The 26,173-nt window shown below is 51.5% G+C and overlaps 1 protein-coding gene and 1 pseudogene across 3 annotated transcripts in view; one reads left to right on the top strand and one right to left on the bottom strand.

Annotated features, from left to right (window-relative positions):
• Positions 1 to 40: 40 nt before the first annotated feature.
• LOC134390110 (small ribosomal subunit protein eS17-like) lies at positions 41 to 3,603 on the bottom strand (annotated as a pseudogene).
• A 7,979-nt stretch (positions 3,604 to 11,582) lies between these two features.
• The window catches only part of POC1A (POC1 centriolar protein A), a 78,259-nt gene continuing 63,668 nt past the window's right edge, over positions 11,583 to 26,173 (top strand). For 2 of the 3 annotated variants that reach the window (XM_063114706.1, XM_063114703.1), the window contains exons 1-6: positions 11,583 to 11,929; positions 14,649 to 14,733; positions 15,777 to 15,948; positions 16,347 to 16,526; positions 17,940 to 18,047; positions 19,095 to 19,210. In XM_063114706.1, the coding sequence (XP_062970776.1) occupies positions 11,912 to 11,929; positions 14,649 to 14,733; positions 15,777 to 15,948; positions 16,347 to 16,526; positions 17,940 to 18,047; positions 19,095 to 19,210 (679 nt within the window). In that variant the 5' untranslated portion in view covers positions 11,583 to 11,911. The remainder of the gene's footprint in view (positions 11,930 to 14,648; positions 14,734 to 15,776; positions 15,949 to 16,346; positions 16,527 to 17,939; positions 18,048 to 19,094; positions 19,211 to 26,173) is intronic. The other variant, XM_063114705.1, reaches the window with a different exon arrangement.

The following is a 26,173-nucleotide window of genomic DNA, read 5'->3' as shown; positions in this document are numbered from 1 at the left end:
TCTCAGGTTTATTGAAACTATTACAGCATAGCAGGAAGATTCAAATGGCTCTATGTGGTGTTTTGAAATTCATCCCAGCAGTAGGTAGGCTGAGGGACCTGCAGGTTGGGCAAACGGCTAAAGACCAAAAGCTTCAGCACTTCCTTGGTGTGAGGATCTACTTCAATGATCTCCTGATCCAGGGCTGAGACCTCAGGAACATAATCATCTCTCCTTTCTCTCTCCTGCTCCTGCAGCTGGACGGAGATACCTCCACCGGGCCTCTCTGAATCCGCTTCATCAGAGGCACGCATAGCCCGCGGTCTTGCTGCGGAGCTTCTTGCTGCGAATAATGGCAATCACCTCGCACACATGCTCATTTGTGTGGGAGTCGTTGCCCAGGTGTGTGTAGTACTTCTCGGTGATGACCCGGGTCGCCTTCATGGTTTTGGTGTGAAAGTGGCCCGTGTTGGCGGGTCCTTGGTAAAAGAGGTTGAGTGAATGAGGAAACTGAGGCTCAGAAAGTTTAAGCTGTTACCTACAGTTACCCGGCAAAGTCAGTGTTGCACATGGGATGGGAGCCCAGACCTACACAACTCCAAGCCTGTGAGCTCAACCTCTCCCCTAGGGGTCCCCTTGACCTGTCACTTTCTCTATTGGTCCCATCCCTTGACCCTCTTCAGCACCATACATCACCATCCCCTCAAAGTTAGGGAAGACTCTTTCCCGTCCCTTTAGCCCCTAAAGACTCCCCCAAGGGTCTGGCTTCTCCAAACTCCGGCCCCACCTCCCTTCTTCCTTTCTCCAGCAGGCTTCAGTGGTGCCCCTCACCATCCCCCAGACCCCACAGCTGCTTCAATCCTTGATTCTGCTCCCAACTGTCCATTTGGGAATTATGGTCCCCCACAGCCTGGCACTGACCTGATGCTCCTGCAGTGTCTCTGTCTGTGCTGTCATAATCTGCCTGTGGCCAGGCCTACTTCTTCCTGCTGCTCCTCAGGTCTTGGCAGCTCAGGCCCCTGTTCTAACACCTCTCCCTTTTCCCCAGGCCTCCATGCTCACTCTTTGGCAAGGACATCTTGCTGAGGCACTCAGACTCCTCCTGTCCCACCCCAGCTCCTTGGCATTGCCCATTCTGCTCCTTGACTCCCTCCCCAATTTATTCTCACACTCCTCCACAGACCCCTCTTCTCCTGCTGCCCTATGGCTATCAGACATTGCCAGTGAGACCTGGCTGCTCTCCTTTTCCCATTCCCTTGGTCTCCTGTCCTCCGCCCTGACCTGTAGCTTCTGAATTCCTAAACTTTGCTTTGACAGTTACTGGCCACCACCCCTCCCCAAAAAGCAATAGCCCCTGGCCAGCGTCACCCCAGGCACATACCCTTCAGCCTTGACAGGCTAGTCACCTGTCACACTTAGGGCTTTGCACAGGCTCCTCAGCTCTGCCCATCTTACAGACCTGCTCTGGGTGTTCTGGCTCCCAGTCTCCTCCTCCCTCCAACTGCTTGGTCTCCAGCCCTGCTCACAGAGTGGTCCCTCTAAAGGGGAATGCTGACTGTGCCCCTTACCAACATACCCGGATTCCAGCACTCCCCACTGCCTACAGGGCAGGGGCCAAGCTTTCCCCAGCTACTGTCAGGCTTCTGTGGGCCGCAAGGTTCAGACAGAGGAGGCTGGGGCTCTAGTCCTGGTGCTTTCTCCACAGTAGGGCCTTCCCCATCTCCCTGCTCCCACCACACTTTGACCCCCAGCCTCCATTCTGGCCCAAGGGCAGGAGGTGCCACTGTCCAAAGCAGGTGCAGATCTGTTTGTCCAAATTTGGTACAAGCCTTGCATGATTTGGTAGATCCTAAGCCAGCCTGGCCAGGGGAGGGAGAGGGGACAAGGCCAGAGCTTGCTTGATGTTGTTCTGACCTTTCCTGGATCAGTAGAAGTTTGCACAAGGAGAGGTCACTGGAGTCCCTGTGTCCCTGGGGCATGACAGGGCACTAGCACATACACGTAAATGTGGACACATGGTGCTGTGGCTTGTGTTGATGCTCTACCCAGCCCCCTCCCACTTACTGTGTTTGTGTACACTGCCTGACTTCCAGCTCCAGTACTGGATGCCCTGTACCTGAGAGCTTGCTTTGCCACAGGAGCCCTGAGGCCTGTGTAGGGCAGGCCAGAAGTGCCAGGCCTCAACCATGGCAGCCAACAATGACTCCCTCACACCTCAAGTGGGATAACCTTGGTCATATTCTGTACCGTGACCCACAGCTCTCCAGGGGGGGGATTGGGCCCTGATCACTCACAGTGGTAACTTGCTTAATGACACACACATTACTGCTGCTTTCCCTTTACTGTCTCACTGTCTGACGCCTCCCAGTGTGTCCTAGGATCACTCCCCGAATAAACAAGTTACTGTTGAATCCTTTCTCGGGGTTGGCTTGTGGAGGAACCAAAACTAAATCACACAGGCACAGGTACATGTATTGTGTCTCACATGGGCACACACCCACACCCACACACACAGACACAGCTAAACACATACATACAAGCATTCATGCACAGGGAAGCACAGCCATGGACACACAAAGCCATACCCAGACATGCACACATGTATATGCATGCACAGACACATTCACATGCACAGATACATGCATGTACTCTCAGCCACACATGCAGACACAGGTGCACATAGCTGTGAGTATGCCTTCATCCATTCCATCTAATCAAGAGGGGACCAGAATGAACTGACAGGACCCTGCCTCCAGGAGCACATGGATCCCCAGCTAGAGTAAGATCCGGCCCCAGCAGCCATAGGGGAGGAAGATCTGGTCTGAGGGAGTCTGAGTAACCTGAGCCCCTTGAGGTCCAGAGGGGAGGCAGCCATTCCTTCTGTGCATGGGGGTGGAAACATTTGAACAAAGGTTAGGGGCAGGATTTCCCCCTAGGGGCCTGGACACAGGACCCTCCCAGGCAGAGGGAACAGCATAGACCAGGCACAAGGGTGGGAAGGTCTGGCCCATGAGGTGGTCCTAATGGGGTCGGGTGCAAGGCGAGGCTGGAGATGTGGCAGAGTTAGGGCAGGTGGGCAGTGGGGAGTCTGGCCTATCCCAAGGGCATGGGGAGCCACAGATGGGCTTTGAGTGAGGGAGTACATGGCAAGCCCCAGGGAGACTGACAAGGGTAATCACCCCACATCTCTATGCCCCTTTTCTTCTCCTCTAGGATCAGAAGACAAGCTCCCTCCTCTCTGGAACTCAGTCTCCCCCACCACAGGGTAGTTGTGCTGGCCCTGAGCGTATGGGTGACTCATGGGGGTTGAGCCTACCCAGGACCCAAGGATGACTCACCACAGGGAGGCCTTCGTCACCTTGGCAAGCCCCTTGACTCCTTGCAGCTGGGCTAGAAGGGATCAGTCCCTGAGGGGCAGCGGAGCTGATGGGTAGAAGGCAGTGGAGGTGAATCCACACCAGATGGGCCTGTTACTGCCCACCTCAGCCTGGAAAAACTTTGCGTCTCTTCCATCCCACACCTTTCCCTTCCAGGGCCCAGGGTGCCCATGCCACCGTGGGACATCTGCTTGTCCTTCAGCACTCCCCATGCTTTCTCCTCCTCCTCCTCCCAGAAGCTCCCCATCCTGCCAATAGAGGGATACCCCTGGCACTGAGCTTGAACCCTTGGTGAGGACACTCACTGAGTTCAACCTTCTTGGTGGCCCTTTCCCTTTCTGGCTTCCCTGGAGGAGGCAGTCTGGTGTTAGTCACCTGCTTTTCCCGCTGAGCCAGGCACAGAGGCCCGTATACACCTGCCATTCTGCAATCTGGTGATTCCAGAACAGGGTGGGCACACATTCCACAGATGCTTGTGGAATTGAATTTCCTACTTCTGACCCCATACAAAGCCCCTCCCAGAGTCCAAGCATTACTGGGGATGGTGGGTGGGATGTCCTGGTGCTCTAATCCTAATTCCAGGGATTGATTCATCAAACAAGTCTGGATGACCTTTCTCTGTGCCAGGCCAGGGCCAAGTGCTCAGCACCCACCAGTGACCAGAAGGACATGGTCCCTGCTCTCATAGAGCCCGTAGTCATAGGGGAGGTAAACAATAAATCCACAACATATAAGCAGTGAGGAGGATTGGGGCGTGAGAGGAGGCTGGGGCAGGGTTCAAGGGGGAGCCTCTGAGGAGGTGATGTTCAGGCTAAGATTTGAAAGACCATGAGCCAGCAAAGTGATGACCTGGGGAATGAGCAGGACAGGCAGAGGGAACAGCCAGTGCAAAGGCCCTAAGGAGGGCCTGAGTTTGGCTTGTGGGAGGGGGAGCGTGGCGTGATGAGGAAGGGAAGAGAAAGAAGTCCAGACTAGGCTTTCTTCCAGCCGCTTCCTCCAGGGAGGTTCCCCTGACTACATCCATCCGTTGAGACCAAAAGGCCCTAGAAGCTACCTGTGGATGTCTTTATTGTACAGATGGGGAAACTGAGGCCTGAGATGGGATCACGGAGAAAGTTGAGGTCAGAGCCGGGACTTGTCTAGTCTTGTGTCCCTGACCAGGGAGGGCATCACAGTAGGGTGAGAGTCCTCTTGCTCCTTAAGGGCAGGGCAGGGCTGTTCTTTCTTAATGAGGTCTCAGGACCACCACATCAGGATCACCATGGAAGCTTGTTACAAATGCAGGTTTCTGGCCACCTGGCTCCCAGACCCACAGAATCAGACTCTATGGCAAAACTGGGAATCAGCAATTTAAACCAGCTCCTGCTTGGATTCGTAAACCCTGTGCCCTAGATCCCCTGTGGGCCTGGCCCTGACAGGCCTGCCTTGTTTAACGACCATCTGGGTAACCCTTCTATGGCCCTGCTTCTCAAACTGATGGGTGGTGGAGAGGAGGACATGAAACCACAGGAGAACAAACTGGGGTGTCCTCCTGAGTATCAGCTCGACTTGGAGTTAAATGGTCCATCAATAATTTGATATTGAAAAGAGACGGTTGTACTGTAGAATAGATGATAAATGTGTTTGACTGTTTGAGATAAAGCACAAGATGGCAAAAGACTTTCTAGTGTGGGGTTGGCCATTTTGGGACAGTTTTGGCCTCCATTTCTGCTTCCGGGGGTGAAAGTCTTGGGACCCTCTTCAGTTCTACTGGGGCCTGAACTATTTCAAGTTTCTTAGTCCTTCTTCCTGGATGCATTAGGATTAAGGGTTCAGCTTGCAGTCAGACAGACTTGGGTTCTAATCCTGGCTCCTCACTTTCTGCCTCAGTTTCTCATCAGTAAAATGGGTACAACACTGCATTGCTCCTGGGGTTATGATAAGACTTCATGTGGCATTTGGTGTACAATGACTCTGCAGTAAAAGAAAGTTGTCAGTTATTTTGTTGCTGACACCTTTCTGGGTTGGTTCATGGCACTTCAGGACTCTTTGAAGGAGGGAAATCCCATTATCTTCTGGCCTCTTGGGCATCTGGCCCCATTTTCCCACCCCAGATGCTTTGCTGGACAGCCAGCAAAGCCCTGCTATGGGGCACAGAGAGCTGTGGCCTGCATCCTTCTGTCTTTCCCTAGGTCCCTGGGGTTGGGCTAGTGTCCATGAATCCGCAGTAGGCATAGGGTCAAAGAATTGCCAAAGCTACTGTGGACTGGGCATCATGCCCCCCATGACCTCACCAGGAGACTGAAGTCCGAGAGGCTCAGTGACTTGCCCAAGGTCACAGAGCCAGTCCACAGTCTAGAGCTGTTGTGCCCAGTATAGTAGCCACCAGCCACATATAGCCATTCACATGTAAATGAACTAAAATTAAAATAAAACTAAAAATTCAGTTCCTGAGCTACACTAGCCACATTTCAAGTGTTCAATAATCACATGTGACCAGTAGCTACCATGTTGGACAGTGAAGATAGAATATTTCTATTATTCCAGAAAGTTCTTTTGGTCAACTCTGGTCTACAGTAGTGGTTCTCGGCCTTGGCTGCCCACTGGAGTCACCTGTGGAGCTTTGAAAAACACTGATGCCCAGGCTTTACCTGCAGAACTTCTGAATGGCAGCCCAGGCTTAGAACTGCTGTTCTGATGCTCTGTCCGCATGCATTATTTACTGGAAAGGTTCTTAGCTTTGAGTTCAGACCTTATCTGAGTATTTGTACCCTGCTCTCAGCGCATGTGTGCAGGGCCAAGGTAGAGGGCTTTGGCTTTGTGGGATTTGCTGTTTTTCCAGCTGGGCTGCCATGGTCCTGTCTCATCTCCCTGAGCTGTGCAAAACAGAGGCCTGGCATCTCTCATGGTGCCACTCAGGGGTAGGGGAGGGAGGCCATGGGTCATGTTCCTAGAATGTGGGTAGAAGGAATCAGCATGCAGAGGCTTCCCCATCTGACTTGAGTGGGTGGTGTGGGGTGTGGCTACTGGCCAGCTCTGTGTCCTCACACCTTCTAGAAACTGGTTCTAGGGACTTCTGGGTCCATTGACATTACTGTCTCCAGGAATCACATGACAGCTCCAGTCATGTCAACCACTGCCTGAAATGTGGAAGGACAGGCCCGAGCTGTATGCTTATCCAGAGAGACTCCCTAATGTTTCTACCAGCATGGGCTTTTCACCAGAGTAGCCACTGCTGTAGGACAGAGGAGCAGGGCTAGGTGAGGTTGAAGGCTTGTGGCCCCACTGGACCTCTCCTCATTCTGGGGCGTGGCCTGCCTCGAGAGAAAGCTGACCCACAGGGGCATGCCAATTCCACAGTGGGTACCACTGAGGCCCACAATTGCCGTGGGGTGGGGGCCACCCTGCAGGGGTAACTCCTATAGCAGGTGGGCCTGTTGCTATAGCCCCATCTGTGGGAGGTCTCTTTTGGCTCACCTCAGCCCAAGGAGGAGACATGTGGCCTCCTGACCCTTTGAGACTGATACCCAGGGGTCTTGCCTACATTTGTGGCCTTACAGTCTGGCCTTACTCTTCACCCCACCTGCTTTGTCCCTGCTCCCCAGACACTCCATGTTCAGTTCTTTTACCAGACCTTTACCTAATTTATTCTTTGTTCCCAAACTGCCCTTCCTCTTCACTCCTGTCTTTCTGCACCCCACTCATGCTCCAAAGCTCAGGTATCCGTGGCCCCTTAGAGGAGCTTTACCTGATTACTCTAATCCCTTCTCTCCAGGTGAGAACCAGTCTGTCCAGCACAGATCCCATTACAACCTATGAGCAATCTTGTAGTGATTCATTTATTTATTCATCAAATATTTATTGTGCCCTCCTTCTGTCTGGGCCCTGGGTTGGATGCAGGTGCACAGTCATGTCTGTCCCCTTGAGCTGACATTCTCATGGGTAGAAGACAACAAACAAGTCCAGCATGTCAGATAGTGATAACTCACTGGAGGAAAGTAAAGCAGAGAAAGGGGAGGGGTAGGTTGATATTTTAAGTAGGGTGGTCATGGAAGGCTACACTAAAATGACATTTAAATATAGGTCTGATGGAAGTAATGAATCAAGCCAAATGGACACTGGGACAATAGCCAGTGCAAGAGTTCTGAGATGGGAGTGTGGCTGGCACATTCTTATTCAAGGAACAGCAAAAAGGCCAATGTGGCTGGAGCAGAGAGCCAGAGGAGAGCGGTGGGAGTGGAGGCAGAGAGGTGTCGGCTAGATCAACAGAGAACAGCAAATATGAAGTCACATACTTCATATTAAGTATTCACTGACAGCTCAACATCAAGCTCTGACATGAATTAATAGCTCATGGGATCTCCCCTCCCCCATTGTGGCAGGTATATTATTATGATTATTTTACAATTGAGAACACAGAGACTGGGAGAGTTGATAGGACTCCTTCCAGATCACCCAGTAGGAAGTGGCAGGACCTGGGACAAGCCCTGAGCTGCCCTGCTCAGAGTTTCAAATCCAGGCCACAGCAGGTGCAGGGCAGACTGATAGCACTGATGGGGCTTTCCAGGCGCAGGCTGGACTGGGCTGTTGGGCATGATCTCTGCCTTTCTCACTGCTTTTTCTGCCCCACCCCGGGTGGCCTTGGCCCTTGGGCAGCAGGTTGGAGAGTAATGACAGGGTGAGAGGCTCTTTTAGGGAGGCCTGCCTGTGGGCTTTTTATGAGGACAGAGACCTCCCTGCCACAGGGGGGCTTGAAAAAGAAGCTCCCTTCCAGCCTCCTTCAACATAGGAGTCCCCGCAACAGGGAGGATCCTACAACATTGAGCTCTGCCACAACATGGAGGCCACAGTCAGAACTGGAGTCCGAGCTAATGGGAGTGGCATGGGGAATAGCAGACCTGCCCAGTCAGGAAGTGGAGGCACTGACCTTGGTTTATGCGGTTGTGCTAGTGGCAGACCCTGGGTTGTCTACATGGTGTTGGCAGAGTCTGCATTTTTTGGTTAGGAAATGAGCAACAGGGCATGGGATATCCCCAGTTCCTCCTACCTTGTGAGTAGGGATAGAAGACAGTGGGATCTGGAAAGATTAGGGAGGGTGAGTAAAATCTTCCAGTGACTCTCACTTTGAGCAAACTTCATATTTGAAAACCATTTTACAGAAGTTTCTGTAAACTCATTTTTTTTTTTTTTTTTTTTTGTCTTTTTCGTGACTGGCACTCAGCCAGTGAGTGCACCGGCCATTCCTATATAGGATCCAAACCCGCGGCAGGAGCGTCGCCGCACTCCCAGCGCAGCACTCTCCCGAGTGCGCCACGGGCTCGGCCCTAAACTCAATTTTTGAAATTACAAGCTCCTATAGACCAAGGGTTTTCATAGCTAAAATCGACAATAACAAAGCAAAACCAAGATCACAAAATACAACACCCAACAATAGAAGAACCCTTAAGTTTAATGGATAGATCTTTCTGTATTTAATTGTTTAAATCTTCCTCAATTCTCCCCCCCACCCCCCAATGTTTGGTTGCCAGGCAAGACAACAACTGAATAAGATGCTGTAGTAGATTGAATTATGTCCCCCTCAAACTCACTGAAGCTTGAATTGTGTCCCCCAAGTTTTACATAGTAGAAACTTTGTCCCCACTTTGACTGTTAAGAGGGTGGGAAATACTATTACGGTAATTGAAAGGTGGAGCCTTGAAGAGGTGATTAGATTGCAGGACCACGCAGTAGTGAATGGATTAAAAATTAGTGAATGGATTAAAAATGGTGGTCAGCAGATGATTCTGAGGGCTTTAAAGAAGAGGGAGGAGAGTGTGTCTGTCTCCCTCTGCTCTGCCATTTCACAATATGATACCCTGCCATCACTTCAGTCATCACCAAAGAAAGCCTTCTCTGAATGTGGTCCCTGGACTTTGGACTTCCCAGCCTCAGAAACTGTAAGCAATACATTTTGTTTTCTTTATAAATCACCCAGCTTCAGGTATTTTGCTATAAGCAATAGGAATGGACTGATACAGATGCGAATGTTGGTGGGAAGACTTGAAAACTGTCTTTAGAACAGGGTTGAACAATTTTAGGGTGTGTTGTTTTATGGAGAATTTCACAGTGTCTAAGTTAAATTAGCCTGAACATTTCTAAAGTAAAGGAACTAATTCTATGCCAGATCACAGTGAAAATGAGATTAAATGTATCCCCGTTTCTTGTGTCTGGCCTCACACCTTCCAGGTCCAAATGAGAGACACACTCCTCCACATTCCAGCTCCCACCATGTGCCCGTTTCTGAGTTTACTCAGACTCTGGTTTGCAGATCCAAGAACATACAATCTCAGGTTTCGGTATGCAGTGAGAAACCTCAGAGCGTGGCCAGATCCTAATCAGTGTTGGGAATCTGGCCAAGTCAGTCTGCCCAGGAGAGGTGATGGAAGGTTCCTGAATCTTGCAAAATATCTGGTTCGGTTCGGTTGCATGTTGGGAAGATGAGGTGGGGTAGAGGAAACATCTACAATAGACGGACAGTCTGGGCTTTCGGGCAGCTTTCTGTGAGTAGGGACAGCCTCTGGTGGTCAGACTTCTGGATTGCCTCCTTCTTTTAAACGTAATTGATAACAGTTTCTCAGGGCTGAAGGGTCCTAAGAAGGCTGGGCTGCATCACACTCCCTCATATTACAAGTGGGGAAACTGGCCCACAGAGCAGAGGCGTTTTTCCTGAAATCGTGTTACCAACAGGCCAGGCTCAGCTTGCCCTCTCGCATTAAACAAATGACCTGAAAGTCCAAAAGTTGATGCAAGGATTGGAAGGTTTATTCAGATTACCGCTACTCAACTAAATGTCTAACCAAGCAAACAAAGAGAAAAGAGGAGCAGTGGGGTCAAGTTTAGCTTAGTCCCAATTGGCGGGGCCAACCTATTCCATTAACAATAATTGATAAAAACAGTTCTCCCCACTGTTTTCAGCATAAAGAAGAAAAGTATGGACTGGATTTAAATCAGAAAAACAAAGCATAGCCAGGAGCCCTCCAGGGTGCACCTATACAGAACAGAATAGGGCTTGGAAAATCAGAAACAAAGCATAGCCGGGAGCCCTCCAGGGTGCACCTACATAGTAGTGGGTACAATCTAACCAAACAGCAGAAGAGGGCTCAGAAAATCAGAGAAAGGTAAAGAGAATAAAGCATTGCCGTGTCAGAATTTAGGCCGGGGACTCCAGGAGAGATCTACCAGCAGCAGAGACATGGGAGCAAAATAGTTCCAGTGGCCAATTGCCTCTTGCAGCTAGAGTCTTCTCTGGTGCCCAAAGCTTTCCAGTTTTTGCCAGTGATTAAATTAGGCTCTTGGATTCTAAAGTCATATAAATGAACAATGTACCCAACAGCAAAGCAAGCAACGCTTTTTTAAAAGAGGAGCTAGGCGGTAGCGACAGTAAAACTAGCGCGCCCCCCCCCCCCCCCAGCTGTTCAGGGTCTTTTATAGGGAAACGAGTTAAGGGGTACAGGCCAGCATCACTGGAGGTGGTCCATTCTGTTTTTCCTGGTTGCATCATGGGTGCATGCTCAGTAGGCAGTGGTGTTCATCATTGTCACCCCAGGAGGGTCATTGCAGCAGTCACCTTGATGCTTTGTGCACAGGTGGGAATTCCTAAAGGGGTCTTAAGGTTAATCTGTAACTTTTACAATTATAGGAGGAGTTTTGCAACTCAGTAAATATCTGTTTCCTCTCTTATCTCAGTCTATTTTGTCAGGGCAGCCCATGGGGTAATCATTTGCCCTGGGGGGGTCTCATGACTGAGGAGTGGAAAAGTAACAAAGTGTCCTCTGCAGGGAAAATGGAGTCAGTTTGGTTCACAGGCCTATCCTTACTCTGTTTCAATCGCGCAGCGAATCAGGGCGAGAACTGAGAATCGAACCTAAGGTCTCTCAACTCCACGGTTGTGATTCCAAGTGACTCGAGTTCTTTTAAATCGACACGTGTCTTAAGCGCGTTCGGAGGGGCGAGCCATTTAGAATTCCTGAGAGAGCGAATGGTTGATTCTCAGTGGGGTCTTGAAGGAAAACCCAGGCAGTGCTTTAAGGCAGGGGCACACACAGTGACCCACGTGCCCTCCGCTTCCGCTTGGGTTGCTAAAACCCGGCCCCCGCCCTCAGGGTATCTTGGAAAATGTAGTTCTACCTTCCTCCAGATTCAAGGGTATGGGTGGCTCGGAACTACATTTCCCAGAAGGCTGCGCTCGCCGTCCTGTTAGCCGGACGACCGGCGGATGGGGCGAACCCCTCGCCTTGGGCTTTTTAATTTCTCAGGAGGAATGAACGACGGCGGACAGAGGCCTTTAGTGGCGCCATCTGTGGGTTGCCTGGCCTGGAGGAGCTGGGCGCGGAGGCTGTGGTGCTGCCATACAGCTCTGCTTCCGGTCAGGGGGCAAAAAGCTGAGGCGCTTCTCCTTTAATCGCAGTGGGCGGGGCTCGGCGACGCGACCTGCGTTGCTATTGGCTGCAGCTGGGGGCGCGGAAACTAAACAGGCCGCAACGGCCGCTGCTCCTGCCTCGGGTTCATCCCGCACCTGTGGCGCCGCCAGCCCCGCCATGGCCGCGTCCTGCCCGGTAAGTCCTTGTCGGCAGCGGCCGCTAGGGCTTAGTCTCCCCGCTGGGACAGTTGGCGCTTGGCCAGCTAGAGCGATGGTTGCGAGAGGGGCGGGTGGGGCGCCGGGCTACGGGGCGGTTCTCTCCAGCTTCAGTTTACCGTCTGTGTAGGGGGCGCTAGGTTGGGGCACTTACTGAGCGCCTTCTGCATGCCAGGCCCTCTGGCGGGATACGGGGGCAAGTAAACAAATTTGCATCTTAGCGAGGGAGACGCAAGCATGGCTCGATTCAGGAGGTCACCTGGGATAGGTGTCGGTCTCTCTAGCTTGTCTCCTGTCCTGAGCAGTGGGTGACTGGATGGGGTCTTGTTGAGGGTACAACCCGCTCCAACTGGTGGGAACTGCTGTTCCCACTGGGATGCCTGGGACAGCCCAGACTTGTGTTGTCACCAGGGCCAGGCCGCCCTCTCTTGAGTCCCAGGCTCCTCCAGAGGCCAGAGAGGAGCACTCCAAAGCTTGTTTTGAGATGTTGCTTCGAATGGGCCTTGCCCTCTGGCTGGGCAGTAGTTTGTGGCCTACTTAGGTATCTGAGGACTTGGGCGGAGGGTCCAGATTAGGATCCAGATCTTTTGTCCCCTAATCTGGTGCTCTTCCTACATCCCTCCCTCCCTCTCAATATATAACCCCCCCCCCCCTTGGGGGAAGTGAGCCCACATGGAGGGACCTACAGAGGGGGAGAGGGTGTTGGGAGATTTCAGAGGACCCTCTGCTTGGTGGTGGACCTGAACTTGCCTCTGCCCACTGAGGCTAGAGGTGGGCACTATCTTACCCTTGTTCTTCTGAGAGGCTCAGAGTGAGAGAGGGGAGGAGGCTGAATGGGACAATTGCTGGTCTGTTGGGGGTCTGCCTCCAACTGCCACTCCCCTTGTTGAAAGGGAGACTAAGGCAGATGTGTTGGAGGGTTGTGGGTCCTTTGTTCTGGTTATGGCTCTGTGGGGTAACAGTGGCCTTGCCCTGCCCCAAGGACACTTTCCCAAGAGAAGCCTTTGCTGGGCTCCCTGGAGCACCTAAAATGCTTCTTTGAGGTTTCTGGTGTTTGGGGTGGGGGGAGATGTTTGGATGGCTGAGGTAAAACCCTTCAAGTGCTAAGACACAAGCTGCTGTTGGGTGGATAGAATCTGAAATATTCTTTCTGATGTCTTCCTAAGCAGTGCCCTGAATGGCCCTGCTATTTCTCTGATGTTGGGTAGAGTGGAGATGGTGGTGATACCACTGGGGGTCTTTCCACGGCTGACCTTTGGGTTCACTGGCCAGTCAGTGGTGAGATTGAGGGGGTGGATCTGATTTCTGAGATTGGGGGTGCTGAAAGGCCCCGATTTTCTTTTTGGGTTAAAAAAAAATTATTGGGTTGTTTATTGTCACATACCATAAAATTCACCTTTTAAAGTGCCCAATTCAGTGGTTTTTAGTACATTCACAGTGTTACGAAATCATCATCACTATCTAATTCCAGAACATTTTCATCATCCCAGAGAGAAATCCCATACTCAATAATAGTCACTCCCCTTCTTCCTACTGCCCCTCCTTCCCTCCCTAACCCCTGGCAATCACTAATCTACTTTTTGTCTCTATAGATTTGACTATTCTGGACATTTCATATAAGTGTAACCAGACAAAATATGGCCTTTCATGTCTGGCTTCTTTCACTTAGCATAATGTTTTAAATGTTCATCCAAGCTGCAGCATTTATCAGTACTGCACTCCTTTTTATGGCTGAATAATATTCCATTGTATGGATATACCACATTTGGTTTATCCATTATCTGTTGATGGACACTTGGGTTTGTTTGCTTTTTGGCTGTTTTTAATGCTGCTGTGAACATCTGTGTACAAGTTTTTGTGTGAACCATGTTTTCCTTTCTTTTGGGTATTTACCTAAAATTGCTGGATCATTTACTAACTCTATTTTTAACTTTTTGAGGAACTGCCAAACTGTTTTCCACAATGGCTGTTTTTTGTTGTTCTTTTAAAATATTGTTTCGTTTTTTCTGAGTTTCTTGCATTTTCATGTGAATTTAAGGATCAGCTTGTCAATCTGCAAAAACAGCACTTGGGATTTTTTTTTTTTTTTTTTTTTTTTTGTCTTTTTCGTGACCAGCACTCAGCCAGTGAGTGCACCGGCCATTCCTATATAGGATCCAAACCCGCGGCGGCGGGAGCGTCGCCGCGCTCCCAGCGCCGCACTCTCCCAAGTGCGCCACGGGCTCGGCCTAGCACTTGGGATTTTGATAGGAATTATACTGAATCTGTAGTTCGATTTGGGGAGTACTGCATCTTAACAGTATTAAGTCTTCCAATTCATGAACTTGGGATGCCTTTCCGTTTTTAATGTCCTCTTTAGTTTCTTTCAGTGATGTTTTGTAGTTTTCATTGTACAAGTCTTGCACTTTTTAAAAATTATTCCTAAGTATTTTTTATGTATCATAAATTGAATTGTTTTCGTTTATTTTTTGGGTTGTTCATTGTTAGTGTACAGAAATACAATTGATTTTTGTATCCTGTAACCTTGCTGAACTCATTTATTAGTTCTGATAGTTTTAGTGGATTCCTTAGGATTTTCTATATACAAGATCATGCCCTGAGCATTTTTAACCCCTCCTGACTGTTGTAGGAAGATCTTGGCCCTGGGGAAGCCCACTCCTCACTCAGGCTTTACACATTTGACCCTGGCTCTCTCCCAGGAGGACCCCTCGCTGGAGAGGCATTTTAAGGGCCACCGAGATGCAGTTACCTGTGTGGACTTCAGTCTCAATACGAAGCAGCTGGGTAAGAGGAGGCATCTTGTCTAGGCACTAGATTATGAGCTGAGAAGGATAAGTTTCTACCTGGGAGGTGCGGTGAGGGGGGAACGGAGGACAGCAAGGGCAGGACAGCTTTGTCTAGACCTGCATCTTGCTTCCACCTGCCAGTTCTCTGGGTGCTGCGTTTTATGAGATCCATTTTATATGCAAAGAGTGAGAGGCTCAGAGAGGTTAGGGGACCTTACCAAGGTCACACAGCCTTTGAGGGTGGGACTGGGGTTTGGGCTTTTCCCTGCACACCCACAGCCACCTCTTGGGTCTGTCCTGTGCAATGGACCCTAAGTAGTGGCTCCTTTTCCTTGAATCTTTATCCAGTGTGTTGCCCACAGTAATATGGCACACCTTCTTGTTGAAAAGGCTTACCAGTGAGGATGTTGAGCAGAGCTGGGGGCCCCTCCTCACCCCACTGCCTTTGTGCTGCAGCTGAGTGCCCTCCCCCACTTCCTTGGTTGAATGGGGGTTCATACACAGCTTTCATGGCTGCGGCTTTCTTGTTCCCATAGATGAGGCTCACTCCTTCATCCTATCATTAGGCCCCCTGCTAGAGGCTGCTGGCCTTGTGGTATGCTGTATTGGATCTGTTTTGGTGACCTACTCTGGACTTCTTATTGAGTTGGCCTCTCAGTGGTAAAAGGCCTGTTGGGTTGGGCTGGTTCCCCATGTCAGGAGGACTTGCTCTCTAGTGCCCTCAGGGTGTGTCTGTGCGGGACCTAGGGGCCCATGGGAAGTTGTCCTAGAGCCCTGGGTTGCAGCCCAGGGCTGCTGGTGAAGGACCTCTGTCGGTCTGGTTCCCATGTGGACTTGCTGCTTGGAGAACTGCTGAGCCACAGGCTGTCCAAACTTCTGGTCCGCAGTTACCAGAGGTGTGGCCTGCTCCGTTTGTGGATGCTGGCGAAGGCGAAGCTGGACATTTTGCTCCCCCCCACCCCCTGCCCCTCTCCCCCACGTCCTGGAGGAGGCTCAAGGCCCACTAGAACCCAGGGTCACAGCATCATCCACTCTCCTCAGCCAGTGGCTCCATGGACTCGTGCCTCATGGTCTGGCACATGAAGCCCCAGTCACGTGCCTATCGCTTCACGGGCCACAAGGATGCCGTCACCTGTGTGAACTTCTCCCCCTCGGGACACCTGCTTGCCTCAGGCTCCCGTGACAAGACTGTCCGCATCTGGGTACCCAATGTGTGAGTTACAGACTTTGAGGGGCTTATCAGAGTCTGGGGCCTTGGTGCTAGCCATTCCCATCAGGTCCTCATCCTGCCTTGGACTGGTCACAGTGGGACATCTACCTCACTTCTGAGGAGGTACCATCAGAGGCTGGGGCTTCAGTTGGGGCCCTCTCCTCTGGATTGGGAGAGGGATTCTGGGCTGATCCTAGCTGTCCTTGAGGGAATGCTACCTAATGCAGTTTGCATGTGGGTGGGGGATGGGGGCAGTGCTCTGGTCCTGTAGGGGAGGCTCTATCCTTTTTTGGGAACTAGGGTCCTAAGGCCTGGACTGACTTTGGGAAAGGCGTCTGAGGGGTGGGGAGAGCTGTTGTTGCTTTTATGATTTTCCTGATTCTGGATACCTGACCTTGTAGCAAAGGTGAGTCAACCATGTTTCGTGCACACACGGCCACAGTGAGGAGTGTCCACTTCTGCAGTGATGGCCAGTCCCTCGTGACGGCCTCTGATGACAAGACAGTAAAGGTGTGGTCAACTCATCGCCAGAAATTCCTGTTCTCCCTGAGCCAGCACATCAACTGGGTCCGCTGTGCCAAGTGAGCATTGTCCTGTCTGAAGACCCTTGGACCCTGGGGGCTGGTAGGGGCACAAGAGGGACTGCTAGGTGCCAGCTTGTGACCTTGGGCAAGTTACTTAGCTACTTTTCAATCTTACTGAACTTCGGTTTCCTCATCTGTGAAATTGGAACAGTAACAGTTTGTGCATTATAATTTGTTCAGTAGCTTCGCTGAGCTGATGCATGCCACATAAGTTAGTCCATTGCCAGCCATGGTACACCTCTGACATCTGTGCTGACATAGCACAAGCTGAGTCAACAGGGGCCACTTATTAGTGTTAATAACAATAACAAGGTACTGTCAGTACTTCCACTATGCATTTTCTTCTTGTTCCTCATGACATTTCTACAAGCTAGGTGGTATCATTTCCATTTTGCAGATGAGGAAATGGAGGCTCAGGCAGTGTAGTATCTTGCCCCAGGGCACACAGTGGTTAAGTGGCAGAACTGGGGTTTGAACACGAGTCTCTCTGGTGATGAGGCTTGCCTATTTTCCTCTGGGGTATTCTACTCCTCAGAGGTTGGTTTTGCTCCAGAGCTGCCAGATGGGGGCCCAGTCTTCTGAGGGGGCTTGGCCTGGAGGTTGTCCCTCCCTTTGTTGTGGGAGGCAGTGCTGTACAGATGGGGGCCAGGTGACCTGAAGGACCTTTCAAGATCCAAGAATTGCAGATACAGATATGTCTACTTTCAGCTTATTCCATTCCTTTCAACAGAGCTTTCTCATGTGTCAAATTTCTTTGCTCCAGAGGAAAGGGTTGGGGGTGGCCAGGAGACGCTAGAAAATCACAGGAGTCAGAGGTTGGGGGCTGTTGAGCTGTGTTTCTCTGGGGACCGCATACAAGTTACTTGTTCCCAGGACACCCCTATTCCTTTGTCCTAGGAAGTCCCTGATTGCTCAGAGAGGTCTCACGATCAGGGTCCTGAAAACAGGAGGGCTCAGTCAGCAAACTGGTGGTGTGAAGTCCAAACTGGGCCTTTGGTGGTGGGTCCCCAGGACCTCTATGCCTTTTTGTTGGCAGATTGTGTTTTGCCAATTCATACTCAGAATCAAATGTAGACACAAAGGAACTGGGAATAGGAATATGGTACTGATCGTGGGCTTTTGGTCATCTTCATGCTAATAATACCAGCATTCAGCACTGGCTGTGTGTTGCCACATGCCATGTGCAGTGCTGGGGGCTTTATGTGCGTTATGCTACTCCATGCTTGTCCATCTCACAGAGAGGGGAAGCCACTTGCCCACAATTACATTGGGGATCAGAGCCGGGCATGTAACCCTGGGGAGTTCTGGAGTCAGGTGGTAGGCATGCAGGGAAAGGTGGTGTGAAAGATGTCATATGGCACCCATGATATCTGTTATTTTGTGTTGTGACTTGTGCCTTATCTGGTTCAGGTTCTCCCCTGACGGGCGGCTTATCGTGTCTGCCGGTGATGACAAGACTGTCAAGTTGTGGGATAGGACCAGCCGCGAGTGTGTCCATTCATACTGCGAGCATGGCAGGTGAGTCCCTGGATGCTGTCCTCCACCTGCAGGCATTCAAGCACAGAGCACTGACCAGGGCATAGGGAGGCCCAGTGGCCTTCAATGGTTGGAACTATGGGAGCCAGCAGCCACATCTCTGCTGCTCCTTCCCCCCCCCCCCAGCTGTTTCTTGTCTGATGCCTTTTGCAAGCACCAGCAACCAAGCTCTGCATCTTTTCCTGTACGGGTGGAAGGTTCAGCCCCAGCCCCATCCGACAAGTAACTGTAGTGTGTAACCTCAAGCCATGTAATTCTTTGCGACTGAGTTCCCCCCTCACTCTTCGGTTCTCAGAATTACCACCTGTGTGTTTGTGAGCAGCTGAGCTCAGTCCCCAATCTGCATTTTAAAGCTTCTTTGTATGTTATGTATGTTGATGGCTTTACAAGTGAAAGTCTTATCAGGTTCTTATCAGGTTCTTGCAGCAGGTGGTGGCTGTTCATATTGTGCCACATCATCGAGAGAGGGAGGAGCCTGCATTTGAGTAGTGACTCACCTGTTCCAGGTTCCTAAATGGACCCTAGCTTCTGCCTTCCTTAGTTAGGCTGGGAATCAGGGGTAAGGGCTCCTCCTGAGAGCTGGAAATGTACCAGCCTGAGCATCATGTATGGGTGAATTGAGGGCCCCTGGCCTGTCTCCTAGAAATAGGTGGGTCATTGGCCCTGTAGCCTCACTGGACCTTCCCACTTGAGCCACCACTGGCAGGACCTGTCCTGTGACCAGCCCTGGTGAGAGTACCTACTCCAACTCTGAAAACCCTGGAGTAGCCCAGCTGACCTGGTCTGAAGACAGCTTTCTCTGCTTATATTTAAAAATTGATGGTGGGGCTTGGTCCCTGGTAAGTTCACCTTAGTTCACTGTTGGCCACTATTTTCACCTTCTACTTCTTGCTGTCCGTTGGCCACCTGATAAAGAAAGATGGCAGAAAGGAGGTGTTCTGGCTTGAGGGAACAGCATGAGCACAGGGATGGGGAAGCACTGAGCCAGGACAGACCTCCTGTAGTGCATGGTGGCCCCTGTCTTTCCAGCTTTGTCACCTACGTGGACTTTCACCCCAGTGGTACATGCATTGCTGCTGCTGGCATGGACAACACAGTGAAGGTGTGGGACGTGCGGACTCACCGGCTGTTGCAGCATTATCAGCGTGAGTGTTGAGCAGCCTCCTGGGCCCAGGAGCAGCTATGTTGGGACTGTGCTGGTGCCAGGTATTTGATTCATTGCTGCAGTGTCTGAGGACACCCTTGGGTAGGGAGGAGTCCAGGTCTGTTGGGATCTCCAGGGTTGGGTAGTCTGTGACATGGCTGTCCTGGCTTGGAACATTGGCCAGGAGATGGAACGTGTTGCTACCTAGCTTCCACCAAGTTCTTTGGTGCCTATCTATGAGGTAGCAGAGTCTTAGGCACATTGCAGGGCCAGATGGGGAGTCCTCAGTGGGTCTTTGGCCAGGGTTCCCCTTGAGGGCCACTTCTCAGGAACTGCCCATGCCACTCACCTCTCCCTGTGATGGAGGCTCTGCTCTCCAGGGTCAAGGTTACGACCCTTGTCCTGTGGTAAAGGGCGCAGGGCTGTGTAGAGGTCAGCATTGGTGGGATGGGATCTTGGCCACCTCTGGCCTCATGGTGATCTCCACAGATGTAGAGCTGTGAGTCATATAGAAGGTTGACTTAACTAGGGGTCAGGCTCGGGAGCCAGGCCCAGGGGATTGCCTCTTGATTTAATTGTAGCCCTTGGAAGGCAGCCACCGGGCAGTTGACATGGGTTGGTGTCAGGCTCTTGGTGGGAGGTAGGGGACCAGGGCAGATTTGGATGTGATTAGGAAAAACTAGGTGAGGGTGTAGGGGTATGGATTTGTCCTGAGAGAAAGTATGACAGGGCAGGGCCATGAGGCACCCCAGTTCTGGGGATGGGGCTCCCACAGGGGTGGGAGCTGGTGAGGGGTCATGGGAGGAACTGGGATTTGTGCAGGAGGCAAAACAGGGATGTGTGAGACTGTGGGTCACGGCTGAGACCAGGAAGGAGACAGAGCTGGAGTTGTTTGAAGAACTGTGGTCATTGACTTGGGACTAAATTGAAAGTCCATGGGCTCACTTACACAATCCACACCTGAAACAGGAAGGACATGGGTGGACACAGGTATGGGGCTTGGGGTTTAAAGCTCTCCCCCAACACCCCTGACAAGCCCTTCCTAGCTGACTTTCAGACATTTGATGACAGCACTTTTTTGGGGTGACCAAGGTGGACAGACCACCTAAGAACGGGGAAAAGAGCCTAGTCTTGAAAAGCACATGGTAGAGGGTGGTCTCTGCAGCCGGCTTCAGTATTTCTGGTTGTGATGTTGGGCAGGTCACTTGTCTCAGTGGGGCCCTTGGGATAATTATGGGGCGTGTCTCACAGGTGGTGTTGGGAGGGTTAATGAGTTGGTTCATGTCAGGAACTGAGAGGGTGGCTGGCACAAAATGGGAACAAGGTACAGTGTTAGGGACAATGCTGAGAGTCTTGGTTCTGGTGAGTTCTGGTGTCCAGCAGTCTGGTCTCCTGGTGAAGCCAGCCCTGTGGTCAAGGCCTGCAGTACCCCCACACCACCAGCAGCTGGCAGAGGCAAGTCACAGAAACCAGTTCTTTCCTACGCAGAAGCCCCGGGATTTGTCACTGATGCTCTTTTGGGCAGAGGCTTCTAAAACAGAGCAGCAGTAGGGTCTGCCCTCTCCTTGGAAACCACACCTGTCCCTTCCCTCCTTCAGGCTTAGAGGCCGTTCTTCTGCTCTGGCCAGACCTGAGTTTAGGGCTGGGGTTGGGGATGGCGCACATGTGCATGGTGGACAGGTGCTGAGGAGGGAAGACTTGGACAGGGAGAGATGGGAAGGGAAGGTGAGGAGCAGTGCAGTGGTCAGGAGTGCAGGCTCTGTTTCCTTTCTGTAAAGGGGTGATTGTCACCTCTCTCCCCCTGGGTGATGGAGACACAAAGGATTACTCAAAGCCCATTTCTTCTGAACAGTGAGAAGCCCCGAAGGGGTTAATTTCCAGGAACCCTCAAGAGAGAGGCATTCCTCCTTGAAAAATTAACACTGAGCTGGGGTTCTTTCTCAGTATTTATTCTCCAGGCCAGAAAGTTACAGGAAAGGAACATAGGTGGAGTTATGGTTAAGTATAGTTTAACAATAGAAGCTGGTAATATCAGTGAAATAATGCAATTCCATAATGCAATTAGTAAAAAGTTAAGTCAGTCCACCAACAAAAGCTTGTTCTTAGTAAACACTTTCTTTCCCTACAGCAATTTCCTTAGCATATTTACATAACAATCAAGTAACTTTCTTAACATATCAATCAGTAGGTTAACCTGCACCAAGGACATCTGTCCTTGAGCCAGCAATTTTGCTGTGTTACAATTCTTTATCTACAGTAGAGACTTTAGCCTGGGAAAAGTTTCCTGTCTTTTGCAAGCTTAACATTTCTATGTGTAATTTTAAAAAGTTAGGCTAGGGCCGAGCCCGTGGCGCACTTGGTAGAGTGCTGCACTGGCAGCGCGGCGACGCTCCCACCGCAGGTTCGGATCCTATATAGGACTGACCAGTGCACTCACTGGCTGAGTGCCGGTCACGAAAAAACGACAAAAAAAAAAAAAAAAAAAAAAAAGTTAGGCTAAACCTGAAACTACAAGGCTTTGGAAGACAGGCCCTGTGAAATACATTTGTTTTATTAATGTTAGTACACTCCACAGGTGATAACAGGACCTTCCCCATGGGGCATGTGAGGATCTGATGGGAGAATTCATGTAAGGATTTTAATACAGGGCTGGGTATGTGGTTTGTACCACATAAATCTTGGCACTGGGAGGAGAGGATCTCTGGGTGACCCTGGGAGGGTCCAGGCCCATCTCTCAGGAGCCTGGGCCTGGTGTTCACAGGATGCAGCAGCAGCTACCCATTGGGGAGGACCTTGAATGCCATTTGTGGCTGAGGGTACCAAAGACGTGCCTGACTGGCCATGCTGGGACTGGCCCCGTATGCAAGAGCAAAGAGATAAAGCAAATCTGAGAGGATAGCAGTGTTGAAAGACTGCTTGGGTGGGGGGCTGGTGCACCCTGGTGATTTGTGTATGCGCTGTCTGAGCCCAGTGTCAAAGACCATCATTGGGGGAGGGGTCAGGCCCGAGGAGTGGGTTTTGGAGATTGAGTAGGAGCAGAAGCTTCTGCTGTCAGGGAGAAGGAGCCAGCTGGGCCCAGGGGTCTCGGATGTGAAAAAGGCTGAGGCCACATCCTGGGCCCCTACCATTGAAGGGCCTTGGAAGAAAAAGGTCCACAAAGCAGCCAGAGTGGGGGGTGTGAGCAACATCTTCCAGCATGGGAGGGCTAAGGAGGGCAGAGCCTTGGGAGTGAAGGAGAGTGGGGGCTCGTGAAGAGGGTGGTCAGGAGAAGAAACGATGTAGAGCAGTTGAGGAGTGGTGGGTGCTGGGCAGAGGGCCCTGGGGTTCTTGAGGGAGCAGGCTTGGCAGTGGACAGGGCTGGAGCTCAGTGATGGCAGTGCCAGGGGGGGTGTGGATGGACTCAGATGAGCAAAGGGGACCAAGTCCTGAGTGGACCTGAGCACGTGAGGTTGACAGGCTCCACTGAGAGATTTCAGTCTGTGTTTTATGTAGTCCTTGCCTCTCATGATGGAGCTACTCAGCAAAGCTGCAGTGTCTTGTTCCTAAGCCATCCCTAGCGTAGATTGGAGGCTTAGAGGGACTTGGAGTGCCCCATAAACAGAACCTGGTCCTCCCTGAGTTCCCTGCCCAATGCCATGGTGTTCACAGGTTAGCAAACTCATTCCATAGCTTCTAGGCTCATCCTGAGAGGCTCAGTGAACTGAGTTAATATAAGCTCATTGTGGGGGAAGGGGACGTACCTCTCACCCTCTGCTGATGGAGGGACCTGGCTAGCTCTTCTCAGGACTAGTGACTCCCCGGAGAGCTCTGTGGCTAAATCCCTCTTCCCAAGGGACTCCTCCCTGACCACAGATACACTGGGATCTCTTTGGAGGCTGGTTCCCCAAGAAGGGGTCCCAGTACTCTGGCAGCAGATACCTGATTTGTTTTTCATCCCCGATACCTGGGAAACCCAGGGGAAGTTTTTAAGGATACAGTGACATCCAGTGTCTCCCTTGGTGGCTCTGGATGAGCATTAAGCACTTCTGGAGTGGCCTTCAGGTGTGTGAGGCTGATGGGCTTTTCTGAGATATTGGTAATTGCAGTGTGTGGCTAGCAAGCCCCAGCCTGCCTGTGTCCTGCTGCCCCATGGCTGTGCTCTGTGGAGAGCACTTCCTGTCTTGGCTTGGGTTGTTGGAGTTGAAGCTTGCCTCGTTCTTGGCCTACAGCAGGCAGCTGGTGCCATTTGTCTCAGGCTGGCTGATTCTCCTCTTGGGCAAGGAGTTTCTTGGCTCTGGCCTGTCACTGTAGGGAGCAGTTCTGATTTCCCAATTGAGCAAGGAGTTGACGGGCCGGTGGAGCCCCAGGAGTGCCAATCCCCATGGAGTGGGTTAGGCTCCATATGCTCTGAGCCCACGTTAAGACTGTTCAAACATCTGAGCAGCAGTCCCCATCCTGCAACGATAATGTGCTTATGGTTTACAGACATGTGCAGATCAACTGTCTAGTGACAGGCCTGAGTGGCCAGCTAGGCATTGCTACTCCCCATTGCACAGATGGAGAGTGTGAGGCTTGCTCATGGTCATCTAGTGGCAAAGATATGAACCCGGGTCTCTATCTCAGGGCCTCCAAGTTTGGCATTTGGTCCACCATTCCATGCTGGGTACCTGGCACTGTGATGATTAGTCATTTATTTCCCAAGGTCCTGGAGAGAGGTGGTCTCCTTGGCTGGCTTTCAGTAGGTCTTGGCCTGGCCTTCTACAGAAGCCTGGATTAGAACTCAGAATCCCAGGTACTCTGTCCACTGGTCCTTCGTGTACCCCTGCACACCCACCTTACTCCAGACATGGTCATGGAGGGTTTTTAAGTGGCTGAATATGCAGCAGGCAGTCCTGCACTCTTTACTAGGTGTTTTGAGATTGAAAGCACCAAAGGGTACATGGGGATACAGTGTGCTGTCCCACCTCATCTAGCCAACATACCCGGCTCCTTCCCGTCATCCTGAAGTGGGCATTTACATGACATTTGCAAAGAATATCTTGGGTGTCCTTCACTGCTGGTATCAGAGCACCTTCATTGTATGACTCCAAAGCTCCTTGGAAACCCAGAGCTGCTGTATCACTGGTAATGCCAGTTGTGTATCATGAGAAGCCACCCTGGGCAAAGTGAGCAGATCCCTTTGTGGCAGGATGTTGGGGTGTGGCTTGGCTCTGATATGTCTGCCCCAGAAAAGTACCACCTACTTGAGCACCCAGGCTTTCTCTGGGCCCCTTGGCCAGTTTAGAGCCCTTTGGGCAGTGGACCCAGGTTTGCTAATGGCCTCTACACTAAGAGCAATGTGAGCAGATTGGATTGTGGGTACTCAGGTCTCTCTTTAGGCTGCCTGTGAGCCATGACCAGTTCCTGCACTTGGGGGCAGGGGCTGCGGTGGCCTCGTCCCACCTCCCTGGGCTTCTGGTGACCTGCATAGTTTGACGCTGATGTGTCTCTAACCCTGAGTTGTAGTTCCCTCTTTGGGGTGCAATTGGGGGGATAATTAGCCAGACTCACAGCTGCCACTCAAATGGCATTCTCTGTTGTCACTGACATACGCCAGGGAGCCAAGAAGAGGGCCTGCAGCTTTGGACTTGATGAAAAATGGATCATTCTTGGACACTCACTGCTCAGGGCATCATGATGGGAGGCTCACCCCCTCATGTGAAGCAAAGCCCTCATGGGGGACTATTATGGGATGGTTCTTATGATGAGGCCTCCCTAGATTGCCTCCTCCCTACCACCTCCACAGAAGCAGAGAGGTGTGAGAGCAGAGGCTGGTGTGGCCAGTGGACAAGGCAGGAGAGCAAGTTGGGGAAGGCCATTTGGGTCCTGGTATCTGAGGCATCCCCAAAAGCCTGGCATGCCAGGCTGAGCCCTCTCCTGGAATAAACGGCTCCCGGTGTTTCCACTCCAGCCAGGAGGCCTTTGGTATTCCTGGCATTTATAGTGGAGTGGGTCTTCTGTTGCCCTTCTTCCAGGGGAGATTCCCTCCCTTGGGTGGACTTGACCAGGTGGGAGGCCCTGGTGTAGCATCCACACACTAACCCCCTCACCCTGGTGGTGCTGGGGAAGCCCTGGGCTCCCCAAGCACACCCTCCCTTGCACCATCCTCTTGTCACTGGCTGCTCCTCTGCCAGCCTCGTCTCAGGTAGGGGTGGGGGTGGCCTTCATCCCAGTGCAGGCTGTGAGGTCTCTGTACTCTGACTCCAGGAGCTGGCTGCAGAGACCCCATGGCCCCTCTCCAGGCCGCCTCCTGGAGTTCCTGGCACTTGGAGGGTATTGTTCAGATATAAATACCATGTTACATAAAGCCTTGGCCGTCTCTCCTAAGTGTTCTTGGGAATATGTATCCACACTCCCTGGCACACCAGCACAACAGTTGGGCTGGCATCTGAGGGGCTTATTGCACCCCTGTGGGCTCTGCTGAGGGGCCTGTGGGCTCTGCTGAGGGCAATTTTGTGGTGGGTGTATCTACTGATCCAGCAGTGGTCCCTGTAGCCTCTCAGTGCCCATGTGAGGGGTTGGTTTTCATGTTTGTCTATATGTTTGTGGCAGTTCTGACTTGGCTGGGTCATGATTATTTTAGCCCCTTGGCTTCCCTCACCAGGCCTGTGGTAATGGGCACAAAGGCACCTGAGTCTTTCTCAGTAGCCACTCTAAGAGCTGGTCTATGTGTTGCCTGTGGAATTGCTCTGCCACCATGTGTACTGCCTGGGTCTTCCTTGGCTCCACCCAAAACATGCCCTTGGCTTTGAGGGTGGGCTGTATAGCCCAGTGGGGCTTCTGGAACCTAGCCCAATCACCTGCTCACCAGCCACTTTCTGAGTCCTGCTTGGTGTCAGGTACAGAGCCAGGAGCCAGAGACTTAACACAGCCCCTGGTTGATAGAGCTTGTCGTCTCATAAATGTGAAGAGTGAACTGATGGGAGGCTGCGGTGCTTTGGAAAGA

This window comes from Cynocephalus volans, chromosome 11 (genome assembly GCF_027409185.1).
Source record: "Cynocephalus volans isolate mCynVol1 chromosome 11, mCynVol1.pri, whole genome shotgun sequence".
NCBI lineage: Eukaryota > Metazoa > Chordata > Mammalia > Dermoptera > Cynocephalidae > Cynocephalus > Cynocephalus volans.
This window is presented reverse-complemented; position numbering and strand designations above follow the sequence as displayed.